At 40.6% G+C, this 27,154-nt stretch overlaps 1 protein-coding gene across 1 annotated transcript; it reads left to right on the plus strand.

Annotated features, from left to right (window-relative positions):
• The first annotated feature begins 228 nt into the window (after positions 1-228).
• Positions 229-13,954, plus strand: LOC102729833 (hydroxyacylglutathione hydrolase, mitochondrial-like). Its single transcript, XM_006733027.3, has 3 exons — positions 229-267; positions 1,592-1,686; positions 13,200-13,954. The coding sequence occupies exons 1-3, from the start codon at positions 229-231 to the stop codon at positions 13,813-13,815; spliced, it is 750 nt and encodes a 249-aa protein (XP_006733090.2). The 3' UTR covers positions 13,816-13,954.
• The last annotated feature ends 13,200 nt before the right edge of the window (positions 13,955-27,154 follow it).

Raw genomic sequence — 27,154 nt, forward strand, 5'->3', positions numbered from 1 at the left:
TCACCAGTGAAAGAACAGCCTGATTATATGCTATGCAAATGCCAATGTAAAAATGAGCAATAGCTCATTTCTGGTGTTCTGGTGTGTTTCAAGTAGATAACATTAATTCAAGATGACACAATGCATCCAGGTACTCAATATTAGAATTAGATAACATTAGCACAAGATTATAGAAAGCATCCTGATATTTAATATTAGAAATAGATAGTATTAGCATAAGATGATCCAATGGATCCTGATATTGACAGAAGATTGATTCAGATACAAGTAAGTTGTCTTCAAAAAAATCAGCAACCTTCAGGACTTGCTTATATCATTTTTGGTTTTTGTCATCTAGCCATGCATAAGTTAACAGTACTATACAGGATCAGGGGATCATAAAGGCCACATAATTTAACGTGTCTTTATCTTTAGCTAGCTATTCCTTGCCCCATGCAGTGTTTATGTCAGGAATAAATAACAACATAAACATTTAATTGTTCATTTTTTTTACAAAAAAAAACTGTTGTTTTTAACTGTTGTAACCATTGCAAATTTAATTAAGTACATATTGTTTAGTTTGATTTAATAAACAGAAAGATTCTTCCAAAGACATGTGCCTGTTGTCTAGGAATAAGTTTTTAAAAGTTTAGAGTACTATACAATTTAAAAGTTTGTAAATGATGTTGCTAATGGTGAAAAGTCAGAAACAACCCCATAAATAAAAATCAAGTTTTGATGAAATAAATCACATCTTTATGTTGGCTTGGCAGGACAATTAGTTGCCTATCCTTATCAATTAACCTTTACTTCTTAGTAACAGCCTGATTTCATTCAGGGTGGCAGTGTACCCAACAAAAAGACTCCATTTTCCAGCAGCCCTTAAAGTTACAGCAAAGCCCCATGACTAAGCTCTGGCTGATGAGATGCAAGCAGAGCTGGGCTTCTGAGAAGGCCCCTTAAGGGCACTGATTCAGCCTAGAGAGTTGGCTTTTTGCACTTCTCCCTCTCTCCTTTCTGCTGATGTTGAACTCCAGCAGCCTATTTAGATCATGAACTGACCTTGAGGGCGGAAGCCCCACACGGAGCTTAAAGGAGCAAAAAGATAAAAGGAATTCATGTCCTTTCAGACTTGGTGGAACATGCCAGCTTCATGGGCATGCGAACTGTGCAGTCATACCACGACCCTTGCTTAGGAGGTCTCCAGCTTGGCCTAACACTTTATTGTTGCCATCTCGAAATTCTTAATAATTTTGTCTTTGAAGTTGTGTTTTGTAAGTGAAGTCTGATAGAGCAACAGAGCATGTGCATGAGAAGAGGGTGCGTGCAATATGCTAGTTTGCTGTTCCTTGTTGCTCTGTTTGCATACAGCCTCAAGAGCTCAGAATTCCTGTGGTTCCACAATGAGCTGGAGTTCAGCAAGACTCAGAGAGTTTAAGGAAAGTGTATTACATCTACAACTGATTTAGCTGGGTCTCTGACAGCCCTGAGAGGCTACACTTTCTATTTGAACTAGAACTTGCTATGCAGAGAGAAGGCAATGGCATTTCTAGAAACATGACAATCAAGGAACCCTCCTGTATCATTTCTGACTCATGTTGCTTTCCTGTAGTGGTCAACACCTTACCCTGGAAATGACGACATAGAAGGAAAAGGAAAGACAAGCAACCCACAGTTCCTTTTCCTTTCAGCCCTTCTTACTCATCAGTAAGCTGAAGATAGAGAGTGTTGGTAGAAGGTGTGTATATCAAGAAGTAAAATAAAAACAGTTGATTTAATTTTGTGTAACGTTGTTACTGTCCCGGTAAGAACAAGGTACAAATACTTGCACAAGTTATGATACATGAATTATGTGATTTTAGTGATTGCCCATATAAATGAAATATTTTTATATTTGCATTTAAAACTGGCATTACTTAATATAAAGATGAAGGGTAAAATTCATACTAACAATTTAGATTTTTCTTTATTTTGTTTTATTTATTTATTTTTTTTTAAGATTTTATTTATTTATTTGACAGAGAGAGACACAGAGAGAGAAGGAACACAAGCAGGGGGAGTGGGAGAGGGAGAAGCAGGCTTCCTACGGAGCAGGGAGCCCGATGCGGGGCTCGATCCCAGGACCCCGGGATCATGACCTGAGCCGAAGGCAGACGCTTAACGACTGAGCCACCCAGGCGCCCCAAGAGAGAGTTTTTAGAAGAGAAGAATCTTTATATTTTAGTATTGTAATGGGATTTCTCCTACTTTTTAAACAAGAGGACCCACATTTTCATTTTGTGCCGGACCCTGCAATGATGAAGCCAGCCATGACTTGTTGGGGCCAATCTACTATCAGTGATCTGCCTTCTTTTGTGGGGTTTTTTTTTTTTAAGATTTTATTTTTAAGTAATCTCTACCCCCAACGTGGGGCTCATGCTTACAACCTCGAGATCAAGAGGTGCATGCTCTACCGACTGAGCCAGCTAGGCTTCCCCCTACTTTTGTATTTAAATCACTGTTATTTTGTTATAGTCCAATCTAATCCTAAATGACACTTGTAGAATACAATGTGGTCACTAAATCACTGCTAAAGAAGGATATTTGATTATTGGGAACACTTGCTTTTGTTAGGTTTTTAAAAAGTGGGGTAGGCACAGTATGTGACTTAAAAAAAATACACACATACACACATATAGGAAAAAAAAAAAAGACCAGACATGATTATATAAAAGTGTTCATAGTGTTTATGTTTAGGGTTTGGGATTATTAATGATATTTATTCTCAGTGTGTGTGATTTTCTATATTTTTCAGTTTTCCTAAAATGAATATTGATTACTTTTATAATTAGATAAAATTTAGAACATTTACAAATGAATCCTGAACTAGAAACTATGTAAAACTGAGCCTCATGTAATTTTCTATAGTTTCCTTAATTTGGGGTTTTTCAAATTATAAAATGATACAGGCTGGTTGTATCAACTGAAATAATGCAAAGTTATATAAAGAAAAATTGATCCATCTCTCTATTCTATCTCTGCTGTGTCTAAGGTAAGCACATTAAAAGATTAACACATATCTGTCCACAAATTATGTAATATAATCAAACCTATGTAATTTGTTCATCACACACACACAGAGAAAAAAGAGAAATTGAATGATTTTTAGGTTTACCTGTTTTCTGTGAAATAGAACCTATTATACACATTGCTCCACTTAACGATTTTTACTTAATATATCATGAACTTCTCTATAAGTCAAAAGATATAAATTTAACTTTATCATTTTTCTTATTTCTCAATACATGCATAGAGACATATCATTTTATATTTTGTATTCCACCTTACCCATCTCATTTCGGAGCTTGGAGTTGTCTTTTAAATAGAATTTACTAAACGTTCTGTTATGCTGTGGAAGGCAGGAGGTGGTTTGTACCATTGGGATATTCCTTTTGAGTGGATTCACTCTGCCAATCTTGATCAGAAGTTCATCAAAGGAAATGCTTTAAATTTGTGTTTCTTTTTTTTTTTTTTAAGATTTTATTTATTTATTTGTCAGAGAGAGAGAGAGAAAGAGCCAGTGAGCACAAGCAGGGGGAGTGGCAAGCAGAGGGAGAAGCAGACTCCCCGGCTGAAGAGAGCCCGATGTAGGACTTGATCCCAGAACGCTGGGATCATGACCTGAGCCGACGGTAGATGCTTAACCAACTGAGCCACCCAGGCACCCCTATCCTCTTATTCTTTAAAGGGAAACTAGATTTGGTACCTTGAAGAAGTAAGCCAGAATATAATTTAGTATTTATTAGTTTAACCTTAGAAGGCTGGGGAAAACAGGAGCTTTCAGTAATACCTGGAGTACCAAGAGTAGTACCTGAGGAGGCATTGAGGGAATCTTCTTAGGGCTGCAGAAGAATTACAAAATAGATTCTGTTGATATTTAAAATTAAGGTTATTTGTACATGATACTGAAAACAGATTTGTAAGTCATGTCTCAAAACTGACCAATTTGAGGCTTTGTGTAGACAAAGTCTCAGCGAGTTCTCAGTGACCTCAATGTTCTTACTGGTATGAAATGGTTAAAGGATTCTGTCTATTCTCAAGTGCATAAGCATGCACTTAACTGCACTTAAATCTTCATTTAATCTGAGCTGGCAAAGAGTTACTCTACAAACCAATGGTTCTCTTATCATTTTAAAATATATTACATGAATAATTAAGTTGTGTCTTCTCCGTACCCAAGTTCAGCATTGCATCATCTACTGATAATGAATCCACACCTTCTTAATGTTGCTTATTTATGGCTTTGTCATCATTACCAATTATTCACTGTGCACGGACTGTGCTCGGCAGTCTCTGCTGATGAGACTAGAAAATGTTCCTATCACCCCAGGAAACATGTAATTACCCTTTGGGGATTATTTTCTTGAAAAAAAATTGATGGAGTTTTTCTTCCCCAAATAAGTGGGCAGGAAAATCTCTACAGGATGCAAACATAAAACATAGCTGGAACAGCCAGAACATTGAATGTATTGTGAAAACAAGAGGAAATAAGAGAAAGCCCTCAAGTCCGATAGCCAGAGTATCTTTCTGAAAGCTAGATCTTTGTCACCAAAGATAGAGTTGGGTCAATTTGTTACTGTAAGGGCTTTGCCCACAACACAGATAGAAAATAAAAATTAAACTAAGAAAAATAAAATTCGGGCGCCTGGGTGGCTCAGTCGTTAAGCGTCTGCCTTCGGCTCAGGTCATGATCCCAGGGTTCTGGGATCGAGTCCCACACCGGGCTCCTTGCTCGGCGGGAAGCCTGCTTCTCCCTCTCCCACTCCCCCTGCTTGTGTTCCTGCTCTCGCTATCTCTCTCTCTGTCAAATAAATAAATAAAAAATTAAAAAAAAAAAAAAAAGAAAAAGAAAATTCAAGTGAACCCTCTGCTCCAAATGCATATCAAGAAATGACTACTACTCCCCCAAGCAAGGTTATGCCAGGCCAAATATGGTGGCTAAAGAAGGCCTTGTCCTCTAGGACTGGCCTGGCCAAAGGCAAGTTTGTGCAATAGGAAGTGTGTCCCTGGAACACTCACTCTGTCTCCAAACAGCTCCCTTTGCCCTCTGGAGCCCCCTCTCCTCCTCCCTCTCTCCAGCTCTCAGCGGTCTCTCTGTCCCTGGCTAAATTTTGCTCTCAGTTGGCAGCTAATTAATGGATAAGAGGGTACGTTTGCAGAGAAAACAGTGCTGCTAAGGATTTACAATGTCTTTATATGTTTCAACGTTTTCCAGTTATTAGAAACAGAGAGGAAAATTCAAGTTAGTAGAAAAACCAGTTTGGCTCTAGGTCAGTAAACCCATCTGGCAATTTAATAGAATCAGACCTCTGTAATTAATTTTGCATCGTATTGTGTTAAATGACCCTAAGGATATCTAAGCAGCAGAGATAGAAGAGGATGGTAAAAGTTACAGTGCTTTTGGAATTTTCTTTTCCATCGGGTCGAAAAAGTCGTGGGATCTACCAGAGTCTGGAAAAATTGCTATTTTCTTCTTTGATATTTAGTGTGTGGGGAGGACCACCACCAGGAGAACTGTAATCGGAAAGTTTTGGTCTGTGGGGGTTCAAATATAGGCTTCGTAGGCTTAAATATCAGGAAAATAGAGTTGAAGCACCAGTCACTTCCCACCTAGCATAAACAAACAGGCTGAAAGATGGTGCGAGGGAAAGCTTTAGTATGTCCTCTGGCCAAATTCTATATTTAACAGGGTGAAACCCACATTTGATTAGACTCAAGAGTAAAAAAAATTAAGTCAACATAAGAAAAATGTTAGCTTAGTTAAGTATGAATTTTTACTAAGATGTTATATTCTTTTACATCCTTCTTTTAAATGGGAGATTTTTCATAGTTAATTATAGCTGTAAGTTATATGGCTACATTTTCCTAACAAAGAGTTTAAATTGCTGAGGTAGTTTCCATTCTTGAGACCAGGGATCTTCAAAATTCTTTGCATATGTAATCCTGAAAGAATTTTGAAAAATATAGGATCCCTTTTAATATTTTACATTGATATCTAAAAATGTTGCACCTTGGGCATCTGGGTGGCTCAGTCGGTTAAGCGTCTGCCTTCAGCTCAGGTCATGATCCCAGGGTCCTGAGATTGAGTCCCACATCGGGCTCCCTGCTCGGCAGGGGAGACTGCTTCTCCCTCTCCCTCTGCCACTCCCCCTGCTTGTGTTCCCTCTCTCTCTCTGTCAAATAAATAAAAATCTTAAAAAACAATAAAATAATTAAAAATGTTGCACCTTGAGTTTAAATTATTGTAAAGAATGTACTTCCTGCTGTATTGTAATTTGAATATACACTTTCACTTTTTATCAAGTCCTTGGAGCTGTAGGTTTATCTCATTTGGTTTATGGAATAAGTTATATATATAATATATATATAAGTGATATATATATCACTTTTGAAGCCAGTCTTCGTTGTCAAACTGATCAGCTAAATCAGACTTATTATCATTTTAAAATTTAAATGATTAGGATAATATCATTTCGAATCTTAATTCCATGTGACAGGGACAGAGGAGATATAGATAAGGTGTGGAGACTTGCCAATAATTTGTTGCCTAGATAAAATAAGACTTAAGTGCTTTTTCCTGAGGCTTTCTTTGCTTTATTTTGGGGTGGGGAAGGGGAGGATGCCCCCTCAGAGGCAGTGTTCCATTATCCACTTAGGAAGTTCCTCCCAGATTTTTACAGCCTGGAGCAATGCACCAAGAGAAGACTCAAGTTAGGAGAGAAGTAGGGTGAACATGGAAAGGTCTGGCAGCCCTCGGGAGGATGGCTGTTGAGGAAAGAGATGTGTGGAAGTCGAGAATCTGGAAATTGATCACATTAAAACAATCCAAGTGCTGTGGTTTGGTTTTTTTTTTTACCCCAAAAAGAAGATTTTTTTTTTTAAGATTTTATTTATTTATTTGACAGAGAGAGAGACACAGCAAGAGAGGGAACATGAGCAGGGGGAGTGGGAGAGAGAGAAGCAGGCTTCCCGCTGAGCAGGGAGCCTGATGTGGGGCTCCATCCCAGGACCCTGGGATCATGACCTGAGCTGAAGGCAGACACCCAGCGACTGAGCCACCCAGGCGCCCCACGCTGTATGTTTTTAAAAGGAGAGTCTTCATGTATGCCGGGAGTATGAGTACCCAGTCTGCTGTGCACACTTCCTTTTTGGAAGAGAAATGTGTAGGCTCCAAAGATACAATCTACAAGATAGCCTTCCAGTGATGAGACACTCAAACAGCATTGGGCATTCCAGAAACTCAGTCGGACGAAGGGAACTACTTTAATGCTTCCCATTATCAGAACAGTTCACATTCCACGACCTATGTCTCATATTTTGGTACAGAATTTCTAGAGAAGAAGAAGGCTGTAAGACACAACATTATATAGCTGGTATAGTAAGAGTGAGGGAACAGCAATGAGATTATTTAATTATTCTATTTTGCCTCGACTTAAGTGGCATAAGGCATCTTCTGATTTGATGTTTCCACTGAAGGTGCTAAATTATTCTATCACATTAAGTGAAAACTTTTGTCCCCCAAGTGCTTTACATGCTTTATTTTATTTAATCCTCACAACAAACATATGAACTCTGTTATCATGCTAATTCTACTCATGAGCTTCTTAGTGAGCTCAGAGAGCTTAAGTGATTGGCCCACGGTTCCACAATTAGTAAGTGGTAGAGGCAGGTTTTAGATCATAAATGACTCATAGGCCTAATTCTTTAATATAACTCTACACCACAGTTATTGATTTCTTTCTTGTTTTAAAAAAATTTTTATTTAATTTAAATTTAATTAGGGAGCCTGGGTGGCTCAGTCAGTTGGGCATCTGCCTTCGGCTCAGGTCATGATCCCAAGGTCCTGGGATCAAGCCCTGCATCGGGCTCCCTGCTCAGCAGGAAGTCTGCTTCTCCCTCTGCCCCTCCCCACTGCTCATGTTCTCTCTCTCTCTCTCTTTTGCAAAAATAAATAAATAAAATCTTTAAAAATAATAATAATAATTACTTAAATTCAATTAATAAACATATAGACATTAAGTGAAAACGTAAAGTAATACCGCATGTCAGAGGGGTTGAAAGCATGCAAAAATTGTGCTCCACTTTGAGAATACCAATTGTACAAAAATCTAACCTTCGTAATAGAAAAGCAACTATGTCAAAGGAATACTTCAAAGGACATTCTTTGGCATTACTTTATGTTAAATATGTGTTCATTTTAAAATTCTTTCCCACAAAGCATTATTTTCCCTGTTCTTCTCCGGGAATGGTAAAAACATCCCAAAAGAGCTAGCCCTGAGGAAGGGCAGGAAGGGCCAGATCTCCATCAGAAGCAGGTGTTTGTTGTTTTTGTTTTTTCAGCACTCTGTCTTTCATCTTCAGGTACCATTTCCCCATTTCCCCTGGAGTATTCTACTCGATGTAGAAAAGATGTTAGGATTCGAAGCTAACGGCCAAGAAAGAATTCTTGAGACTCTTTGGTGCGAAAAGGTGGTTTTATTAAAGGACAGGACCCATGGGCAGAAAGAGCGGCACTGGGGTCATGAGGAGTGGCCCATTATATATTTTCAGGTTGGGAGGGGGGTAGGGATAGCATAAGTCTCTAAGGAATTTTGGAAGCAAGGTTTCCAGGACCTTGAGGGGGCTACCTATTGTTAGGAAAAGGTCATTTATGACTGTCTAATAAAACCTGAGTCATGAGACCCTTCAGATGTGTATCAGTAGGTCATATGCTTGGGGGATGATTGCCCACATGTATCTTGGGGGAGGGGGGGTAGAGATAAAGGAAGTTTCCAAAGGAATTTTTGTATGTTAAAGTAGACTTGCAGGATCCTGGAGGGTCAGGCTAAGACTGTGTTTTGCCCTTAGCAAAGTATTAACATTGAGGCAGCTGAGTCCCTAGAGGAAGGTCACTCTGCCTGTTTCCAGGACTTGTCAATGGGCTGTAGGTAGTAAGGAAATTTAATGCTTTTTCTTCTTCCTTTGTTGACCATATCATACTTCCCTTACTCCACGTGGTTCTGGGCTGCCACTTTTGCTCCCCCATCATAGAAGTTGGCATGTGGTATAAGTCTAGCAGTTATACTATCTCATCCTCCTGACCATACACTGGCCCATGGTAGGCACATGCCCACGCTGGGCCAATTAGAGTCCTTCCCTGGGATATTTATATGAAATTGGGACCACTTCGATGAAGTTGCCCAAATACAAAAGTGTTGAGTTTTGTTGAATTTCTTATGGAAGGTGATAAAGAATGGAGTTTTTCCACTGGGATCGAACAGAGACCAAAATCTGGCAGGCCACATGGGTAGAGTGGACAGGGAAAGATAGAAAGAGGCAAGTAAGGACAGGTAAATTATTAAAAGGGCTTGAGCTTCCCCAAGCCCCGCACTGGTATTCAAATATTTACTTACATCACAGGTAAATCTGAGACAGTGAGGTTCCCAGTAACATATAAATGACAAGGTCTAAAAACCAGTGGTCAACAAGTGAAGTTGCTGGGACAGATGGAACAGGAAAGTCTGGTGACATCACTTTTAGGCAAGCAGCATGCCAATGGGCTTGTTTGCACTGATGGAATTTCCTGTGCTGAAAGGAACTGTGTATGCAAGGGGAGAGGGTTGCTAGGTTTTTAGAAGAGATGTAGGCTGGTTCACCGTCAAGTTTTGCAAGGTTCGGAGCAAGCTGGGGGATGGGATTGGTGTGTGGAGGGGTACTGAGGCAGCTGTGATACCTGTGTTTCAATAGTGCCACCATGTGGCTGTGACATCAGCAACAGCCTAGCCCTAGCCCAATATACCACCTTGATGGACCCGCTGAATTTCTAGTTTTCTCTTCTGAAGACCACTAAGTAGGGCTAACCACCAGGTTCCTGAGGTATGGATTTCTTACGGTAGGAGATGGGGAATGGTTACAGAGCAGGGATTACAGAGAAGAAAGATATTTTCATGACCTCAGAGAAGTATTATTTGGATAACAAAGGTAGAGGGGTCCTCATTTTGATACCTAGGTCAGAGAACTGGAAGTTATAGGTAGTGGGCTACTAGAGTTGGCTTGTACCAGTTTGCGAGAGCTGACTGTTAAATTTTCAGTAATTTTGGGGGCGCCTGGGTGGCTCAGATGGTTAAGCGTCTGCCTTCGGCTCAGGTCATGATCCCAGGGTCCTGGGATCGAGCCCCGCATCGGGCTCCCTGCTCCTTGGGAGCCTGCTTCTCCCTCTGCCTCTCTCTCTCTCTCATGAATAAATAAATTAAAAAAAAATTTTTTCAGTAATTTTGCAAGTTAGTTATTAAGCAAAGCTGTCATGAAAAATTGACTACATAGGTCAGAATTAGTGACCATAGAATTATTAGGAAAAGAGCAGATTGAGAGGCAACTCCATTTGTCAAATCATAGTCCATTTGCAACCATATGTTGGCTAGAGATACAAAAATTTAGTAAAAATCAATACAAGCATGCTCTAAGAATCCATTAGCTATATGGAAGGTACAAGTTTCTGTAATTTACCATTTTCTCATTATTTGTAAATTGTACACCACACATGCTTCATATTATACAAATTTATAATAAACATATATTTATACATACTTTTTTCCCTAAAGAGCTGGCTGTTAAATATTTACTAGCACACCACTGCTTTTAAGTTTTATGTTTATAATGGATTACTTATAATAACAAAATATAAATAATTTAAGTAATTTCATTCCACTCACCCACTTAGTTCCGGACTAATACGATTTCATCCCAAGTCATACTCTATCAGTGCTATAAAAAGTTCAGGCTGTTACCAATGCTTAATAGGAATACCCATTCAGTTATTTCCTTAAATGTTTTGATAGTAAATAGACAAGTAAATTCCTATGACATCTATGGTAATACTTTAAAACCATCCTGAAATGCTAAGTGCCTAATATTTCTGGAAGAAGACATCCCACTGATATAGTTCAACTTTACATAACTACATAAGTGGTTAGATCTCACAATGAGCTAAAAGTACACAGGTGAGGGGCTCCTGGGTGGCACAGTCAGTTAAGTATTTGACTCTTGGTTTCAGCTCAGGTCGTGATCTCAGGGTCATGAGATCTAGCCCCACATCGGGCTCCATGCTCAGCATGGAGTCTGCTTGAGATTTTCTCTCCCTCTGCCCCTCCTGCTTGTGTTCTCTCTCTGTCTAAAATATGTAAATAGTTAAAAAAAAAAAAGAAAAGAAGCAGACAGGTGAATTCTTTTTTTTTTTAATCCAAATGAGAAGAATTAGGGAAAGGCTTCCCATTTGAATGTCAAACTGCACTCTTTGGTCTGGATGCAATTAACATGATAGTCAAGGAATAAAAATCAAAAAAGGAAATAAAATCATAAGACTGAAGAGAATAAGATGAGAATCACCAACAGATGAAAGATTTTTTTTATTTTTGTTTTTTTAAATTATGGAAGCCAGGAAAGAGATGAAATTATGTGATGGATTAAACAGAAGGAAGGAAGCCACAATGCAGATACAATGAGTGGCGGTAGGAATAAGTCTGCCCAAGTAGAGGGCGCCTGGGTGGCTCAGATGGTTAAGCGTCTGCCTTCGGCTCAGGTCATGATCCCGGGGTCCTGGGATCGAGTCCCACATCGGGCTCCCTGCTCGGCAGGGAGCCTGCTTCTCTCTCTCTCTCTCTGTCGCTCATGAATAAATAAAATCTTTAAAAAAAAAAAAAAAAAGTCTGCCCAAGTAGAACTTCAGAGATATTCTGGAGTTGGAAACTTAGAGTCAAACTGTCAAGTAAGCAATAGAATAAGATAAAGATATTCAAAGACTCAGAGTTCCCTTTCATGGGAAGTTATTTGTCGTATTTGAGAAAAAACAAGGAGGGAAATCAGAGAGAAAATGACCTGGAATACAGAAAACATGGGACTAACCCAGTCTTCAATCAACAGAAATCCCAAATGATTGCTAATGCTGCAGGTCTAAAAATAAGCTTTTCTTTCTTTTTTTTAAAAAAAGATTTTATTTATTATTTATTTGAGAGAGAGAGAGCACACGAGAGAGGGGAGGGTCAGAGGGAGAAGCAGAGTCCCTGCTGAGCCGGGAGCCTGATGTGGGGCTCAATCCCAGGACCTTGGGATCATGACCTAAGCTGAAGGCGGTCGCTTAACTAACTGAGCCACTCAGGCGACCCCAGAAATAAGCCTTTCCAAATTAGAGCAAGTATTCAATGGAAACTATAAACAAACAAATAAATAAATAAATAAATTCTATGCTACACATAGAATAAATAAGTTGTTGGAAGATATTTGGATGTGGTGAAGCAGGCATGTTCCATTTCTCAAAGGAAAAAAATAAAGAAAGAAAAGAAAGAATTAGAAGCTCCAGAAAATCAAACAAAACTCAAATAAAGCTGCTGTCCAAATATTGATCAATCGAAAATGCAGTATAATTTTGAGCAGTTGGAATAACATAAGGAAAAACAATCTATTTGACTATGATGTAAAAAATGTATGCATCTGGCTCAGTGAGTGGATTTGTGCTGTGCTGGGCGTGCTGTACCCTCTTTCACATAGGGAGCTAAGTCCTAGAGGCAGTTGCCAACTGCCAAGCAACAAGCTGACATTGGCTACAAGAAGTTCTCTGCCTTCATGATGCTCCCCACTGTTTTTTGGGGCTACCTGTGCAGTGCCCGAGACTACTACAATTTCCACCTGCACAGTTCCCAGCACTAGGCTGCAGAAGAAGAGAAGACCTAAGGGTCCTGTAGAACTGGGAAGCTTTTTCCCTTGAGCAGAGAGGCCTGAGGTATGCTGTTGAATGATCTCGCATGAAATCATTTCCAAGTCGAGAAAACTAGGGCCTTAATGGTTTTTAAATCCTGCTGAGAAAAAGTGCCCATATTTTCTCTGGTACTGCCAGTTTTGGGGAGGCTGTCAAATCAAAACAGGAATGGGAGGATTAGGCAAACCTACAGACATTAAATATTTTTCCATGTCCCAAAAAAAGTGTATGCATCTTTTATTTTTTTAAAAGATTTTACTTATTTATTTGACAGAGAGAGCGAGAGAGCACAAGCAGAGGGGTAGCAGAGGGAAAGAGAGAAGCAGGCTCCTCACTGAGCAGGGAGCAAAATGCAGGGCTCGATCTCAGGACCCTGGGATCATGACCTGAGCCGAAGGCAAATGCTTAACCATTTGAGCCACCCAGGCACCCCTGTTTTATTTTTTTAAAGATTTAACCACGCTGGCGGGAACGAGAAGCTGGTCAAGCTGGAGCCTGGGCTGAAGGTGTGCGGGGGTGATGACCGGATCGGGGCCCTGACTCACAAGGTCACGCACCTCTCCACACTGCAGGTGGGGTCTCTCAACGTCAAGTGCCTGTCCACACCGTGCCACACTTCTGGACACATCTGCTACTTTGTGAGCAAGCCCAGCAGCTCTGAGCCTCCTGCTGTGTTCACAGGTGACACCTTATTCGTGGCTGGCTGTGGGAAGTTCTACGAAGGGACAGCGGATGAGATGCACAAAGCCCTACTTGAGATCCTGGGCCGGCTCCCTCCAGACACAAGAGTGTACTGTGGCCACGAGTACACCATCAACAACCTCAAGTTCGCACGGCACGTAGAGCCCAACAACGCTGCCATCCAGGAGAAGCTGGCCTGGGCCAAGGAGAAGTACAGTATCGGGGAGCCCACGGTGCCATCCACCATCACGGAGGAGTTCACCTACAACCCGTTCATGAGAGTGAGGGAGAAGACCGTACAGCAGCATGCTGGCGAGACTGACCCCGTGACCACCATGAGGGCCATCTGCAAAGAGAAGGACCATTTCAAGGTGCCCCGGGACTGAGGCGGCTGTGGGGCCTGGGGTGCCCGTGGCCGCCACCACTCTCAAGGACATTTGGGTATTCAGATGTTTTAGATAAATTTCCTGCCAGGAGTGCAGGAAATCCAGTCTTGGTTTAATTTTAAATTAATCTCAAAGCCCTTTGCCCGTGTTATCAGATGTTCTAATGCATATTTATAAGAGAGAAAAAAAAAAAAAAACCTATGTGTTGCTCCTGAACCAGTCCCTGGGACCAGAGGAATTGCCACCTGCAGATCAGCTTAGGTCTGGGTTCCAGACCCAGTCACCCTAATGAGGGTGATGGCATTACCCTTTGTTCAAAATAGCCTTGCTCTGGAACTGGGTGTGACAGTTTCCCCCGGCACACACGTGAAGAGTCATACTGGTTACCTCAATTAAGATATAGCCAGGAAGTGGAGATGGATATGGGTATCAACCAACAATAACCATTATTCCCACCCTAATCTTCCTCAGTGCTGTTATGAAAGTCTTTTCACTGTTGCCTGAACAAAATCATCCCAGTTTACATCAAATTATTGTCAAAGAAAACCAGTTAATTTCTCTTCTGCAGCAACAAACAGAATAAAGCCTGACAATAATGATCATGATATGTCTTTTGAAGAGATATGACTTACAGGAAGCCCTCTCATTTGATACAGAATTGGTCATTTGTTAGATCATCCTATAACTTAGGATATAAGCACTGGGGGAATAGTACTATATCCCTCAAGAGTATCAGGCTTGGAGAGACTGTAGAATAAACGTCATTGTGGTTAATGTACAATAATTTACAAACTCCAAAGTAGAATTAATTCATTAGATTTAACTTTCTCTCACTAGTGATTTGCTACAAAGAAACAATGTAAAAATTATAGAAAGAAGCCCACAAAAAGCCTGACAAATAAGCAACAGAATATTTCCTTGCTAATAACAGGATCAAATTAAAATTACTATGGACATTCTGTCTGTTCTAAATCTAGGCCAATTTAGAGTAAATATTGGTATTCTCAAGGGAAAGAACAGCAATTCTAAAACTTTTGGCTTATCTGTTTTTCATAGTATGCCCAGCAAGAGATGATATTCCTGAAGGCCTGTATAACGCAAATAAAGCTGAAAGTTTCATGTGTGTCACGTACAAGACAATTATTGTTGTTGTTGTTTTTAAAGATTTTATTGTTTATTTGACAGAGTGAGAGCGCACAAACAGGAGGAACGGTCTGAATCTCCCTGCTGAACAGGGAGCCCCATGTGGGGCTCGATCCCAGGACCCCGGGATCATGACCTGAGCCAAAGGCAGACGCTTAACGACTGAGCCACCCAGGCATCCCAAGACAACTATTGTTTGACTATATTTCAGACTTCAGATTCTAATCATTTAGATCCCAAAAAGCCTGACGTTTTCTTCTGGGCTCCATGGAATTCTTCTAGGTAGTTTGCTGGAATGGTGACTGAAGTGAATAATGGAGAATTACTTGGAGTGAAACCCATAATTGTTATGGGTATTTTAAGTGCTGGCTGAATGGATTCAGAGAAAAATTCCATAGTGTGAAGTTTGCTCTACTAAGGGGAACTGCCCTATTAAGAGGATGGCCTGAATCTGAAATATTCTAGCACTTGGTTCATAGATTCTTGGCCATGAGTTTAGGGGTGAGGGGAAACAGACTTGGACCTGGATTTAAAATGCCTTACAAATATGGGCTTACAAGTATGGGGCCCTGCTGTAGGAAAGGAAACCATTTGATGGTTTGTACTATTCCACCACATTTTGCAGGTACGTGGTTGCAGGTGCATCTTTCAGGTGCATGGTTGAGTGTTCAGTGCAAAGTGTGAGCAGGAACAGATGACACATAAATTATCTTTATCAGTAGCCCCATCATGCCTGAAATAGGCCCAGAGGGGAAAAAAAAAGGTGGTTTATGATTAAATTGTATGACCCTACCCCCTAGCAGGCTTAGGAGACAGGAAAAGGCGTAAGAGCTCCTTGAGAATCACTGACTTATCTTTTGGCCAAGAGTATCCTTTATTTGTCTGACTAATGAAACAAGTTATGTTGCATATGGGACTATTAGATCCCCTAATGAGTCAAATTAGTTCTCTTGAAAGGGTCCCAGTGGCCTTCTCAGTTTGCATCCTGGCACAGCAGAAAGGCCTGGATCCAAGCTTTGTCTCCTGGGACATACAACTGGCTAGAGTTGCACGGGAGGACTTCCTTTCTCCCAGATCACACTACCGTCAGAGTTTCTCCAGAGCGCTGCCAAGCGTGGACAGTTGTAGGAACAGTTGGCTATATGTTGTGGGAATACTGTCCACAGAAGTCAGCCTCTGACCGTCTGAAAGGTTGCTCAGATATGTGTCAGACGCCGTAGAGACATTAGACTCTGGCGGGTACCAAAGAGGTTGGGACAGTGGAAAAGGCGAGGCCCAGAAGCCTGGCATGGCGCTGGCTTTCACCACCAAAACTCACCTCAATGCGCAGTCTCAGGCTTTCTTCCTTGATGTGTCCTTGTCATGTTGTGGGGATAATCTGGAGAGCATTTGCCAGGCTTGACTCTTTCGTTTTAAGCAGTTGATTCAGCTGCGCACCAGGTGCGGTACCCAAGGCACGCAGCATTTGGGATCAATCGCCTCTGATCAAAACCCTCAGTGGGCTTTAATTCAGTCAGATTCCTGCTTTGCTTTCCCATTTGGGTTTTCATTCTCATTCACTTTGGGCTTGACAATATGTCTGGGAGCTCCAGATTCAGACTCTTGGCTCTCCCTTAAGGACTTTGCCTTAGACCTATTCTACGAGATCTCCTTTACTTGTACTTCCTCAAGTATTCAAAAAAAAAAAAAGAGTTACCTTGGCAAATCAAATGCTATCCTTTGAAAGGTCTCCTTACAAGGTTAGCCCTTGGCTAGCGTCTGGGAACTTGGATTTGGGAAGGTTTCCCACCACCCTAACTAATAAGAATGGCTCACTGTACTTAAACTGCTTTGTACCAATGATGCAATTAATACCAAACACCTGCTTTCCTTCTGGAGTCTGGAATTTTGTGCTAGGCAGAGGGTGCCCGTGTGACCAGCCCCCAATAAAAACTTTGGGTACTGAGGGGTGCTTGGGTGGCTCAGTTCGTTAAGCATCTGCCTTCAGCTCAGGTCCTGGGATCAAAGCCCCACATCATCTTGGGCTCCCTGCTCAGCAGGGAGTCTGCTTCTCCCTCTCCCTCTGCACCCCTCGCCTCATGCGTATTCTCTCTCTCTCAAATAAATAAAATATTAAAAGCAAAAACAAAAACAATTTGGGGACGCCTGGGTGGCTCAGTCAGTTAAGCGGCTGCCTTCAGCTCAGGTCATGATCCCAGGGTGCTGGGATGGAGTCCCACATTGGGCTCCTTGCTCAGCAGGGAGTCTGCTTCTTCCTCTGCCTGCCACTCCCCCTGCTTGTGCTCTCTCTCTCTGACAAATAAATAAATAAAGTCTTCAAAAAGAAAAACAAGAGTAGCAAGCTTTAAAAAAAAATAAAAGTCAAAAAACTTTGGGCACTGAGTCTCTAATGAGCTTCTCTGGCAGACAACATTTTACATATCAGAACTCATTGCCAGGGAGTTAAGTGTGTCCCATGTGACTCCATTGAGAGAGGATTCTTTGAAGCTTACACGATGGTTTTCTGTGGATTTTGCCCCATGTACCTTTTACCTTGGCTGCTTTTGCTTTGTATCGTTTTTGCTGTAACAAATAATAGCCAAGAGTATGATTATATGCTGAGTCCTGAGTCCTTCTAGTGAAGCCCTAAACCTGGGGGTGGTCTTGGGAACCCTTGACACATCAGGTAATATACAGAACCCATTAAAGGAAGACTAGAATGTGAATGATTTTTGGTTTGATTTTCTTTCTGAAGAGTTAGGAGTTGGAAACCCTGACTAGACCTGACATTATAGAATGTGGTTGGGAGACCCAAAGCATGAAAGCTGAGACTAACCGTAAGTGGAAAATTGGCCGATGGTGTGGACTTCTCAAAAGACACCTGTTAGGAAAGGTTACATAGAGTACATTCATGAGAGGTCAGTGTGGGGAAGGCCAAGGAAGGTTTGGAAGATTCAGTATGGGGAAAGATGGAGCAGGACCCTCTTTAAACAGAATTCAAGGCCATGTCCCCAGAAAAGGGAATAGAGAGACAAGGTCTTATCTCAGTCACACTGACAGGGTAGGTTAAAACCTGAAAGTTTGTTCAAAAAATAAAAAGAAAATGAGTGTTAGTACAAGGGAAAACTTCTTAAGAAATGCCATTCTTGGGGCGCCTGGGTGGCTCAGTCGTTAAGCATCTGCCTTCAGCTCAGGTCATGATCCCAGAGTCCTGGGATCTAGTCCCACGTCGGGCTCCCTGCTCGGTGGGAAGCCTGCTTCTCCCACTCCCCCTGCTTGTGTTCCCTCTCTTGCTGTCTCTCTTTCTGTCGAAAAATAAATAAAATCTTAAAAAAAAAAAAGAAATGCCATTCTTGATAAAGCCATAGTCATGAATTATTTTAGGAGCAAAATGTTCACAAAGAGAAGAGTAAAAAAGGATGGAGGGAGTTATTGAGAAGGATTTTCATTTTTCTACCCTAGAAAATGCAAGTTGTTTGTGTATTTCTATGGATAGGATAGATTAGATTTAGCACTGAGTATTTTTTAAGTACCAAGTATTCAAAAATACACTACACAAAGCCCCACGAGGCCTCTTCAGATTTCTGTCTCATGGAAAAGCGGGGTTTAATTTGGCAATGAGAAGGCAACCTGATTTTTTTGAGACACAAAATGAGCATGGACTTTGGAGTCAGATTGCCTGGTTTTGAGTTCCAGGTCCAGTTATTAGCTATGTGATCTTAGACAAATTAATAGCCTCTTTATGCTCTGATCATCTCATCTTAAAATGCAAATAATATTTACCATTACTTCCTAGGGTTGTTGAAAGGACTGCCTGAATTAATCCAGGTAAAGAACTTACAGTGCCTGGCATGCGGCACATGCTCAAGAAATTGTAGATGTTATTACTACTGTTATAAGACATGATTACTGTGCTCTTAGAAAGTGAATTCATGGGATGTTCTAAATACTTCAGGGCTATCATGTTATGTCCTGATAACTTGTAAAGGACATAAAATAAAACATCTAAGAGTTTAGTTATAAAATGAACAAAAATGGATCACCCAAAGGATAGCTTGAAGGCTCAGAAAACTTCAGTGTAACCAGTCTGAAGTTATTATCATATCTTAAAAATGTGTCAATCAAAAAGGTGTTTGTTCATCTGCAGGAGGATAAAACAGTAGGCCTTTAGGTTTTACGACTCCTTAAAAAAAAACTGGAGAACCTGATGAAGTGCTGCCAACTTTTCAATTTACCAAAGACTGACACGAGAAAGATCCATCAACTACGACCACCATTATGTCGTAAGAGAAAAGATGTTTTGCCACCAAAAAAATAATAAATAGCATATTCTCAGAACAAAGGGAGTCGTTCCCAGAAAGTCTACAATCTAGGGAGATATTTTTTTCTTTTTTCCCCCAAACAGGTGAAAATCTTATTAAAGACAAGCAACCTCTTTCAGACTAGGCCTTGAGATAAAAAAAAAGAAGAGTCCCAGAGGCAAACATTGGTAATGTCTGTTGTTCAGGGAAAAGGAAGGGTTAGGGTTGGGGTTGGGGTCAGGAAAAGGAAGTCGTACCTTCTGCCTTTGATCTATTTTTGCTCTCTGCTGCGATACCATTTCAGATGTGAAGATAAAGATAGGAGATTTTAGCTTTTGATTTTGATCCTGTCACTATGGTTACAAAAGTAAAAGGATAATCACTATACATATAACTCATCTGTTTCCCTTTCTTTGATTTTATGATCCTGAAGCAACCTTCTAAGTTCCAAGCAGGTCTCTCTACAGGGAGAGAATGACTTTACCACATGAACTTTAAAATTTTCTGGCAAGTCACTGAAACAGCTTCTGATGAATTAGCTTTCCATGTAGCTTTATTATAGGGGATGGAATACGCTAACTATGCATGCAAGGGTGTTGCTGTTTTAATTCTCCTAGTAAATTAATCAATTTGCATTCTGGTGTCAACTTTGGTCTCTTGTAGTTTTTAGCCAACTTGTCCCAGTGTATCAGGGCCTGAAAGTCCTAAGAAGGGAGAAAACGAAATTTCTAAGGTATGGAAGCAGCTGACCTTTTCCCAGACGATGCCATATAAGCCCCGTACCGTTGTCAAGAGTCATGTCTTATCTACTCTGCTGATGTTCACAAGGAACACATAAAGAAGGACAATGGTTTATTAGTCAAGGGACAAACTGTTGCTGCTGCTGCTGCAAAAAAAATATCCCAAGATACAGGCACTTAAATAGTCTAGGTAAAAGATTCAGGGCTGACCTTGTTATCCTGGTCCATATTAGCAGAGGCCCAGGTTCCACTAGAGACCCAGGTTCTTTCCATCACTTCCCGAGTATTGCCTGAACCTGTAAATGATCCCCATGAAGTGTGTCCTAACTTTCACAAATTTACATTCTTAGGCACACTACGGGTGTGTGCTTAGTTTTGAAAAAATTAACTCCAGGTTGTTCCTTTTTAAAAACTCTTTTAGGGGTGCCTGGGTGGCTCAGCCGTTAAGCGTCTGCCTTCAGCTCTGGTCATGATCCCAGGGTCCTGGGATCGAGCCCCGCATCGGGCTCCCTGCTCCGCGGGAAGCCTGCTTCTCTCTCTCACACTCTCCCTGCTTGTGTTCCCTCTCTCGCTCTCTCTCTCTGTCAAATAAATAAATACAATCTTAAAAAAAAAAAACTCTTTTAAATCACATACCTACGAGAGTGTACGGTATGTACACGGTTAGTAAAAACATTATTAAAGAATAAAGTGATCACCTGGATCTATCACGAAGCTTAAAAAACAGAATTTTGCTAATAGCTTTGCAGATTCCTGTGTGTCTCTCCCCAATAACCCCACCTCCTCTTCCTCCCAATCAGAGGTACCCTCTGTATTGTAATTGGTGTTAATCATTCTCTTCCTTTAACATCATTTTACTACATGTGTATGTATTCATACAAAGAAATACTTTGTTCTGCCTGTTTTGAGCACTCTATAAAAGTACTTTTTTCTTTTGTGACTCACTCAACATTGTTTTTGAGGGTCATGCATGTTAATGAGAGCAGTGATACCTAAAATGACATTCCATTTTATGCATACACCACAACGTATTTCCTTGTTCTGTTGGATATTTGCATTGTTTTCAGTTTTTTGCCACTGGGACAATAGTATTATGATCTTTCCTGCACAGGGCTCCTGATGAACATATAGATGCCTTTCACAGAGCTGAATATTTAAGAGTGGAGTTACTGAGTTTGTGCAACTTTACCGAGTATTGCTAAGGAATTTCCCAGTGTTGTTGACCTAATTTACACTCCTTCTAGCTATGTAAGAAAGCTCCTGTTCCTCCATCTCTTCATCATGATTTTAATATGCATCTCATGATTATTATCTTTTACTTTTTTATTCTGCTGGCTGTTTATATGTTTCATGTTGATTTGTAGGATTTAAAAAATATATTGTGGTGGGGCGCCTGGCTTGGCTCAGCTGGTGTAGTGTGCGACTCTTGATTTCAGGTTAGTGAGTTTGAGCTCCACACTGGGTGTGGAGATTGCTTAAAAATAAAAATAAAAAAATATATATATAGTGGATACTGATCCTTTGATGGTTTGGTGTGTTGCAAACATCTTTTCCCAGTGGCTTGTTTTTTCACTTTCTATTTGTTATAGTTTGATGAACAGATGTTCTTAATTATAATACCGTTGAATGTATTAATACCTTTCTTTATTGTTTGTGACTTGTTAAAAAAATTCTTCCTTATTCCAAAGATACTCTTCCAATTTTCTTCTAATAGCTTTAAAATCTTGTCTTCTATACATAAGTCTTTTGTTCATCTGGAACTGATTTTTGTGGATGGTGAGGTAGGAAAGGTGAAGAAAAGCAGAGATAAGCAAAAACATCTTTAGTCCTACTTTTTGTTTTCCTATGCATACATGTATACACTTAATACAATACAAATTGCAAAATGTTGCAAGACCAGTTTTGTATCTTGATTTTTAAAAAAATTTTATTTATTTATTTGACACAGAGAGAGAGGCAGCGAGAGAGGGAACACAAGCAGGGGGAGTGGGAGAGGGAGAAGCAGGCTTCCCACGGAGCAGGGAGCCCGATGCAGGGATCATGACCTGAGCCGAAAGCAGACACTTAACGACTGAGCCACCCTGATGCCCCTGTATCTTGAGTCTTTCCACTTAACATTATATTATGGGAATTTTCCTATACTACTAAAACTTCTTTGGAAACAATATTTTAAATGTTTTCATAAACGTCCATATATATATAAATTAGAATTAGGTTTGTCTGTGAGTGACCCGAACCGCAAGATAACAGTGAGTTAAACAAGACCAAAGTTAAATTCTCTCTCCCAATAAGTCTGGCGGTGAACAACCAAGGCTATTGTGACGGCTGCACTAAGGTATACTTGGGCACTACTTTTATCTCTGCTCTGTCACTCCTCAGGGACAGCCCTTGTGTTCATGGTCTAAGATAGCATGCCAACTGTCACGTCTACATCCCAATCAATAGGATGAAGGAAGAAGGGACAATTTTATATACCAAGTGCCTCCAGAACTTCATTATATTGCCACACCTAGCTGCAACAGAAGCTGGGAAATTTAGTTTTGATGCTACTAGCCATGTCTCCAGCTAGAAATTCTATTATCCTGGAAGAAGGGAAGAACAGATATCGGGGGACAGTGTTCTACAGTATATATCTAACAGAATATGTTTAGTCTAGTCCTTCCTTTTTGTATGTTTTTATTTTTCCCTCCCCCATTTATAAATAGCACTTCTATGAACATGCCCCTCTATGATTATTTCTTTCTGATAGATTTCGAGGGTTACAACTATGGGTCAAAGAGTATGGTTTTTTTAAGTGCTTCTCAAAAAAAATTGAAGCAATGGATAAATGTATTCTCAATATATGCTTGACCAAAATTTATACAGAGTATGAATAAACAACATTTCATTGTATTTGTTATTGTATTTCAAGATTCATTTCCCTAAGGGATGAGTACTTAGTGTAGAAAGTCATTGATTAGGCTGGGGCTTCAGCTCAACCCACTGGTCATTTTCTTATCGTCTGGTAACAGAAAACGGGAGCTGTAAGCTAACAAGAATAGGCAACTAGTTTGGATTAGAATTGTAAGTGTACTGTATACCCATATATGGACGGAGTCTGACTCAATAACAAGAGAAGGAGCAGCAACTTTTCTTTCTCTAAAACTCTTGCTGCCAAGTAGTCACCTTTAATGTATGCATGTTCCTGACTTGATCTGTATTTTTTTAGATTTATTTCATTTATTTATTTGAGAGAGAAAGAGAGAGAGAGAGCACATGAGCAGGGAGAGGGGCAGAGGGAGAGGACCTCAAGCAGACCCTATGCTGAGCACAGAGCCAGATGTGGGGCTCCGTCTCACAACCCTGAGATCATGACCTGAGCCGAAATCAAGAGTCAGATGCTTAACTGACTGAGCCACCCAGGTGCCCTGATCTGTATTTTTAAAAATTATTATACCTCACTATGTGTTTGTAGGATTGTTCTAAGTTTGTGTTGTTGCTGGAAAGAAAATCCATAGCTTTATTAACTGAGGCTCTCTACATGCCTTCCTTCTGACTATAGGTCTTACATAGAAACTAAATGGGGAAGCATTTTTATTATTTATTTATTTATTTATTTATTTAAAGATTTTATTTATTTATTTGAGAGAGAGAGAGTGAGAGAGAGAGCCCAAGAGGGGGTAGGGTCAGAGGGAGAAGCAGACTCCCTGCTGAGCGGGGAGCCCGACGTGGGACTCGATCCCAGGACTCCGGGATCATGACCTGAGCCGAAGGCAGTCGCTTAACCAACTGAGCCACCCAGGCACCCCATTTTTTTTTTAATTAAGGAGGAAGAATCCCAGGGATTATTCAGTAATAACCCCCAAACTATCACCTATCAGCACCCCCTTCTTCAATTCAATCTTTTTACTGTTTCCCCTTAGGATTTAAACATACTCAAATGTCTTTCCTCTTTAAAACGAAAACAAGTAAACAAAGGCCTCCCTTGGTATTTACTACCCTCTAAATTCTCTTTCACTTCAAAGGACAAGTTTCTTGAAAAAGCAGACAGTATTCACCGTCTGAATTTCTCCATTTTGCCATTGGTCATTCTCTCCTCGATCTACCGTGATCTGACCCCACGTGATCTGGCCCCACCGTTTCACTACATCTGCTCTCCCTTACTAAAGCCACCACTAACTCTTAGTTGCAAGAGCCTATAAAGACTTACCTTTTTGCACTTATCACTTACATGATAATAACTGGCACTGTGAAATATTCCCTCCTTGAACTTTTCTCTTGCTTTGACTTCTTTGATATTGCTCCTTATTTCTTTCCTCCTCTGAACCCTCCCTCTCAGTCTTCATAAACTCTAATTCTTCCACCCACTTCTTAGGGTGTTCTCTGGAGTTTCATCATCACCCATGTTCCTTTATTTTTAACTTTTTTTAAATTAAAAAAATTTTTTTCTTAAGTAAACTCTACCCCCAACATGGGGCTTGAACCCATGACCCCAAGATCAAGAACTGCATGCTGTACTGACTGAACCAGCCAGGCACCCCAACTGTGTTCCTTTAAAATGTCCATAATGATCCCATCTACACCCATGACTTACTTTACCATCTCTTAGCCCATGACTTCCAAATATGTATCTCTAACTTGGATTCTCCATCTGGCCAACTGCTCCTGGACACATCCACTTCAAACTCAACATAATCCAGTTCCCCATATTGGGAAATGGCACTTTCAACCATTCAGTCACCTAAGCCAAAAACCTGGGGCTCTACCCAGATGACTTCTCTTTCAAGTCTCCTTCAACTTCAGAAGTAACTGGTATTATCAGTTTTGCCTCCCAGATATCTTTCATTCCTGTCTCTTTTTCTCTATGCCCACTGTCACTGCCAGCATGATTAGTTCCTGAGCATCTTTTATGCCTTAGTTTTACCTCCCATGGCTATGGCTCTCAATATGCACTGTGTAGCAGAATCATTTGAAGAAATTAAAAACAAAGTCAAATGCTCTATGACTTACTCCAGAAGCTATTTGTGGATGAGGACTGAGCTTTGGTATTTTGAAAACAGTTTAACATGCATTTGGGATTGCAAGCCACTGCTTTATACTCTTTACAGATGAATTTGGCCAAATGTAGAAATAATCTGACCAGGAAATATCAGAGTGATTGAAGGCTACCGAAATTATGTCATGGGCCTCTGGTAATTACCTCTTTAAACAAAAACAAACAAAGCCAAAAATCTCTATTATTTTTGTTATAGTTGATATATGGGATATTGACATCTTTTTTTTTTTTTTTCCCATTCAGTTTAAGATATTCCTGGTTCTTGGTACGATGAACAACTTTCAGTTGAAACATGGATGTTTGGGTATTATTCTACTCTGGATCTTATTTAAACCACCTATTTTAGCTGGCTTTTTCTGACAGTGCCCTGGAAAAGGAATAGAGGGGGCACTGTCTATGTTAATGGGACATAAGTGTAGAAGTCAAGGTTCCTCATTCTGCCCATGTTGACATTGATGGTGTGGTGCTGTGGCTCCTCATTACTGAGGAGCTTGGGTAGCAGTTCAACTCCCCACTAGGCTTCTACTGATACTTCCCTAGCTGAAAGGGGTGGGAGAGCCTCATTACTGCCCCCCATGTGGCCTTCACTGGCACCATAGTGGGGATGTTTGGCCTCCTTACACCAGACAGTGAGGAAAGTCCTTACTCTCCAGTAGGTCCCTCCTCTGACTCTCTCAGCAGGGAGGAGGAGGGGTGTCTCATTACTGTCAAGTAGGGGTGGAAGTCCAGGCTCCCCACAGAGTCTCCAATGGCACTGTGAGGAGAGAGATGAGGCACATGTGTAGAGGAGTACTTGTTAGAACTCAGCAGTGGGATATAAGTCTTGGCCCTCTACTTGGCTTTCTCTGACATCACACCAGCGGGATTGAGGTATAGGGGGATTGGGGTGTTAGGATGCTGGGGTGTTTCATTATAGCCTATAGAGTATGCAAGTCTAGGCTCCTTGCTTGGCCTTTCCAGGTATGGGTGGGGGCAATAGGTTTTTATTCTGTGGTGTTCGTCTATAGCAGAGTAGTTATTTTGTAAAAGTGATGTTTTGGTAGGCTGCCCCTTTCTCATCCTTTGGCAAAAGAGAGTAGCCTTTTATTGGGGCAGTTCTGTCTCCCCACAAAAAATGTCTTGGCATTTTTTTAAAAAAATATTTTATCTATCCATTTGACAGAGAGAGAGAGAGGGAGAGAGCACAAGCAGGGGGTGCAACCAAGGGAGAGGGAGAAGCAGACTCCCCACCGAGTAGGGAGCCCAATGCGGGGCTCGATCCCAGTATCCTGGGATCATGACCCGAGCCAAAGGCAGATGCCCAACTGACTGAGCCACCCAGGTGCCCTGCCTCTTGGCATTTTTAGGTTTCTAGCTGTTGGCTTCTCTAGTACCCAGTAGGGGAGCTTAAGGCTAAACAAAAACCCAAGTACTTACTTCTGTCCCTGGGTCCTGAGGTCCCTAGCTCGAATGCCATTTTTTCTCCACTTTTAGGGTTTCTTAAATTTGTTTTATATATAATGTCCAAAGTTTTTAGTTGTACTTATTTGGAGAGATAGAGAAAAATATATTTATTCTATCTACCCAGAAGCAGAAGCAAAGAGGCTGTAATGTGTTGAAACACGATTTCAAACAAAACTACATGGCAGAGATCTAGAGAAAAGCTACAATGCCCTTCAAAGATATCAGGAAGGCAATCAAATAAACTCAGCCATGGGCAGTGACGGCCTTTGCAAACACAATAATATCTACAAGCACCTTCAAATTATAATTACTTAAAAAATTATAATGCTTATTATAAACTTCTATAAAAATCTCAGAGCCTTAATATATAAATCAGTAAAGGGCTTCTGGGAGGAGATATTAAACTACATGATGTAGGGATATGAAGAAATTGTGACTTATCTCCTGGTCCTGGGTGAGCAAAAGAATCAAATTTTCAATGCACTCATTCCTTTTTCAAAGCCATCACATTAGTTTTAAAAAAAAGCACAAATTAAAAAGATCTCATGCCCAGCTTTATTTCTACCTGCTCTTCTTTCTGAGCCCCTTTCCCCTTCCAGTCCTAGGAAAACGCTGCACATAGGAAGCAACCTTTTGTAAAGAAATACTCATTTTCAAGAAAAGATCTCTATAAACAACCTAGAGAAACAAAAACAGTA

Source organism: Leptonychotes weddellii, chromosome 12, assembly GCF_054177405.1.
Source record: "Leptonychotes weddellii isolate Sample4059 chromosome 12, ASM5417740v2, whole genome shotgun sequence".
NCBI classification, from domain to species: domain Eukaryota; kingdom Metazoa; phylum Chordata; class Mammalia; order Carnivora; family Phocidae; genus Leptonychotes; species Leptonychotes weddellii.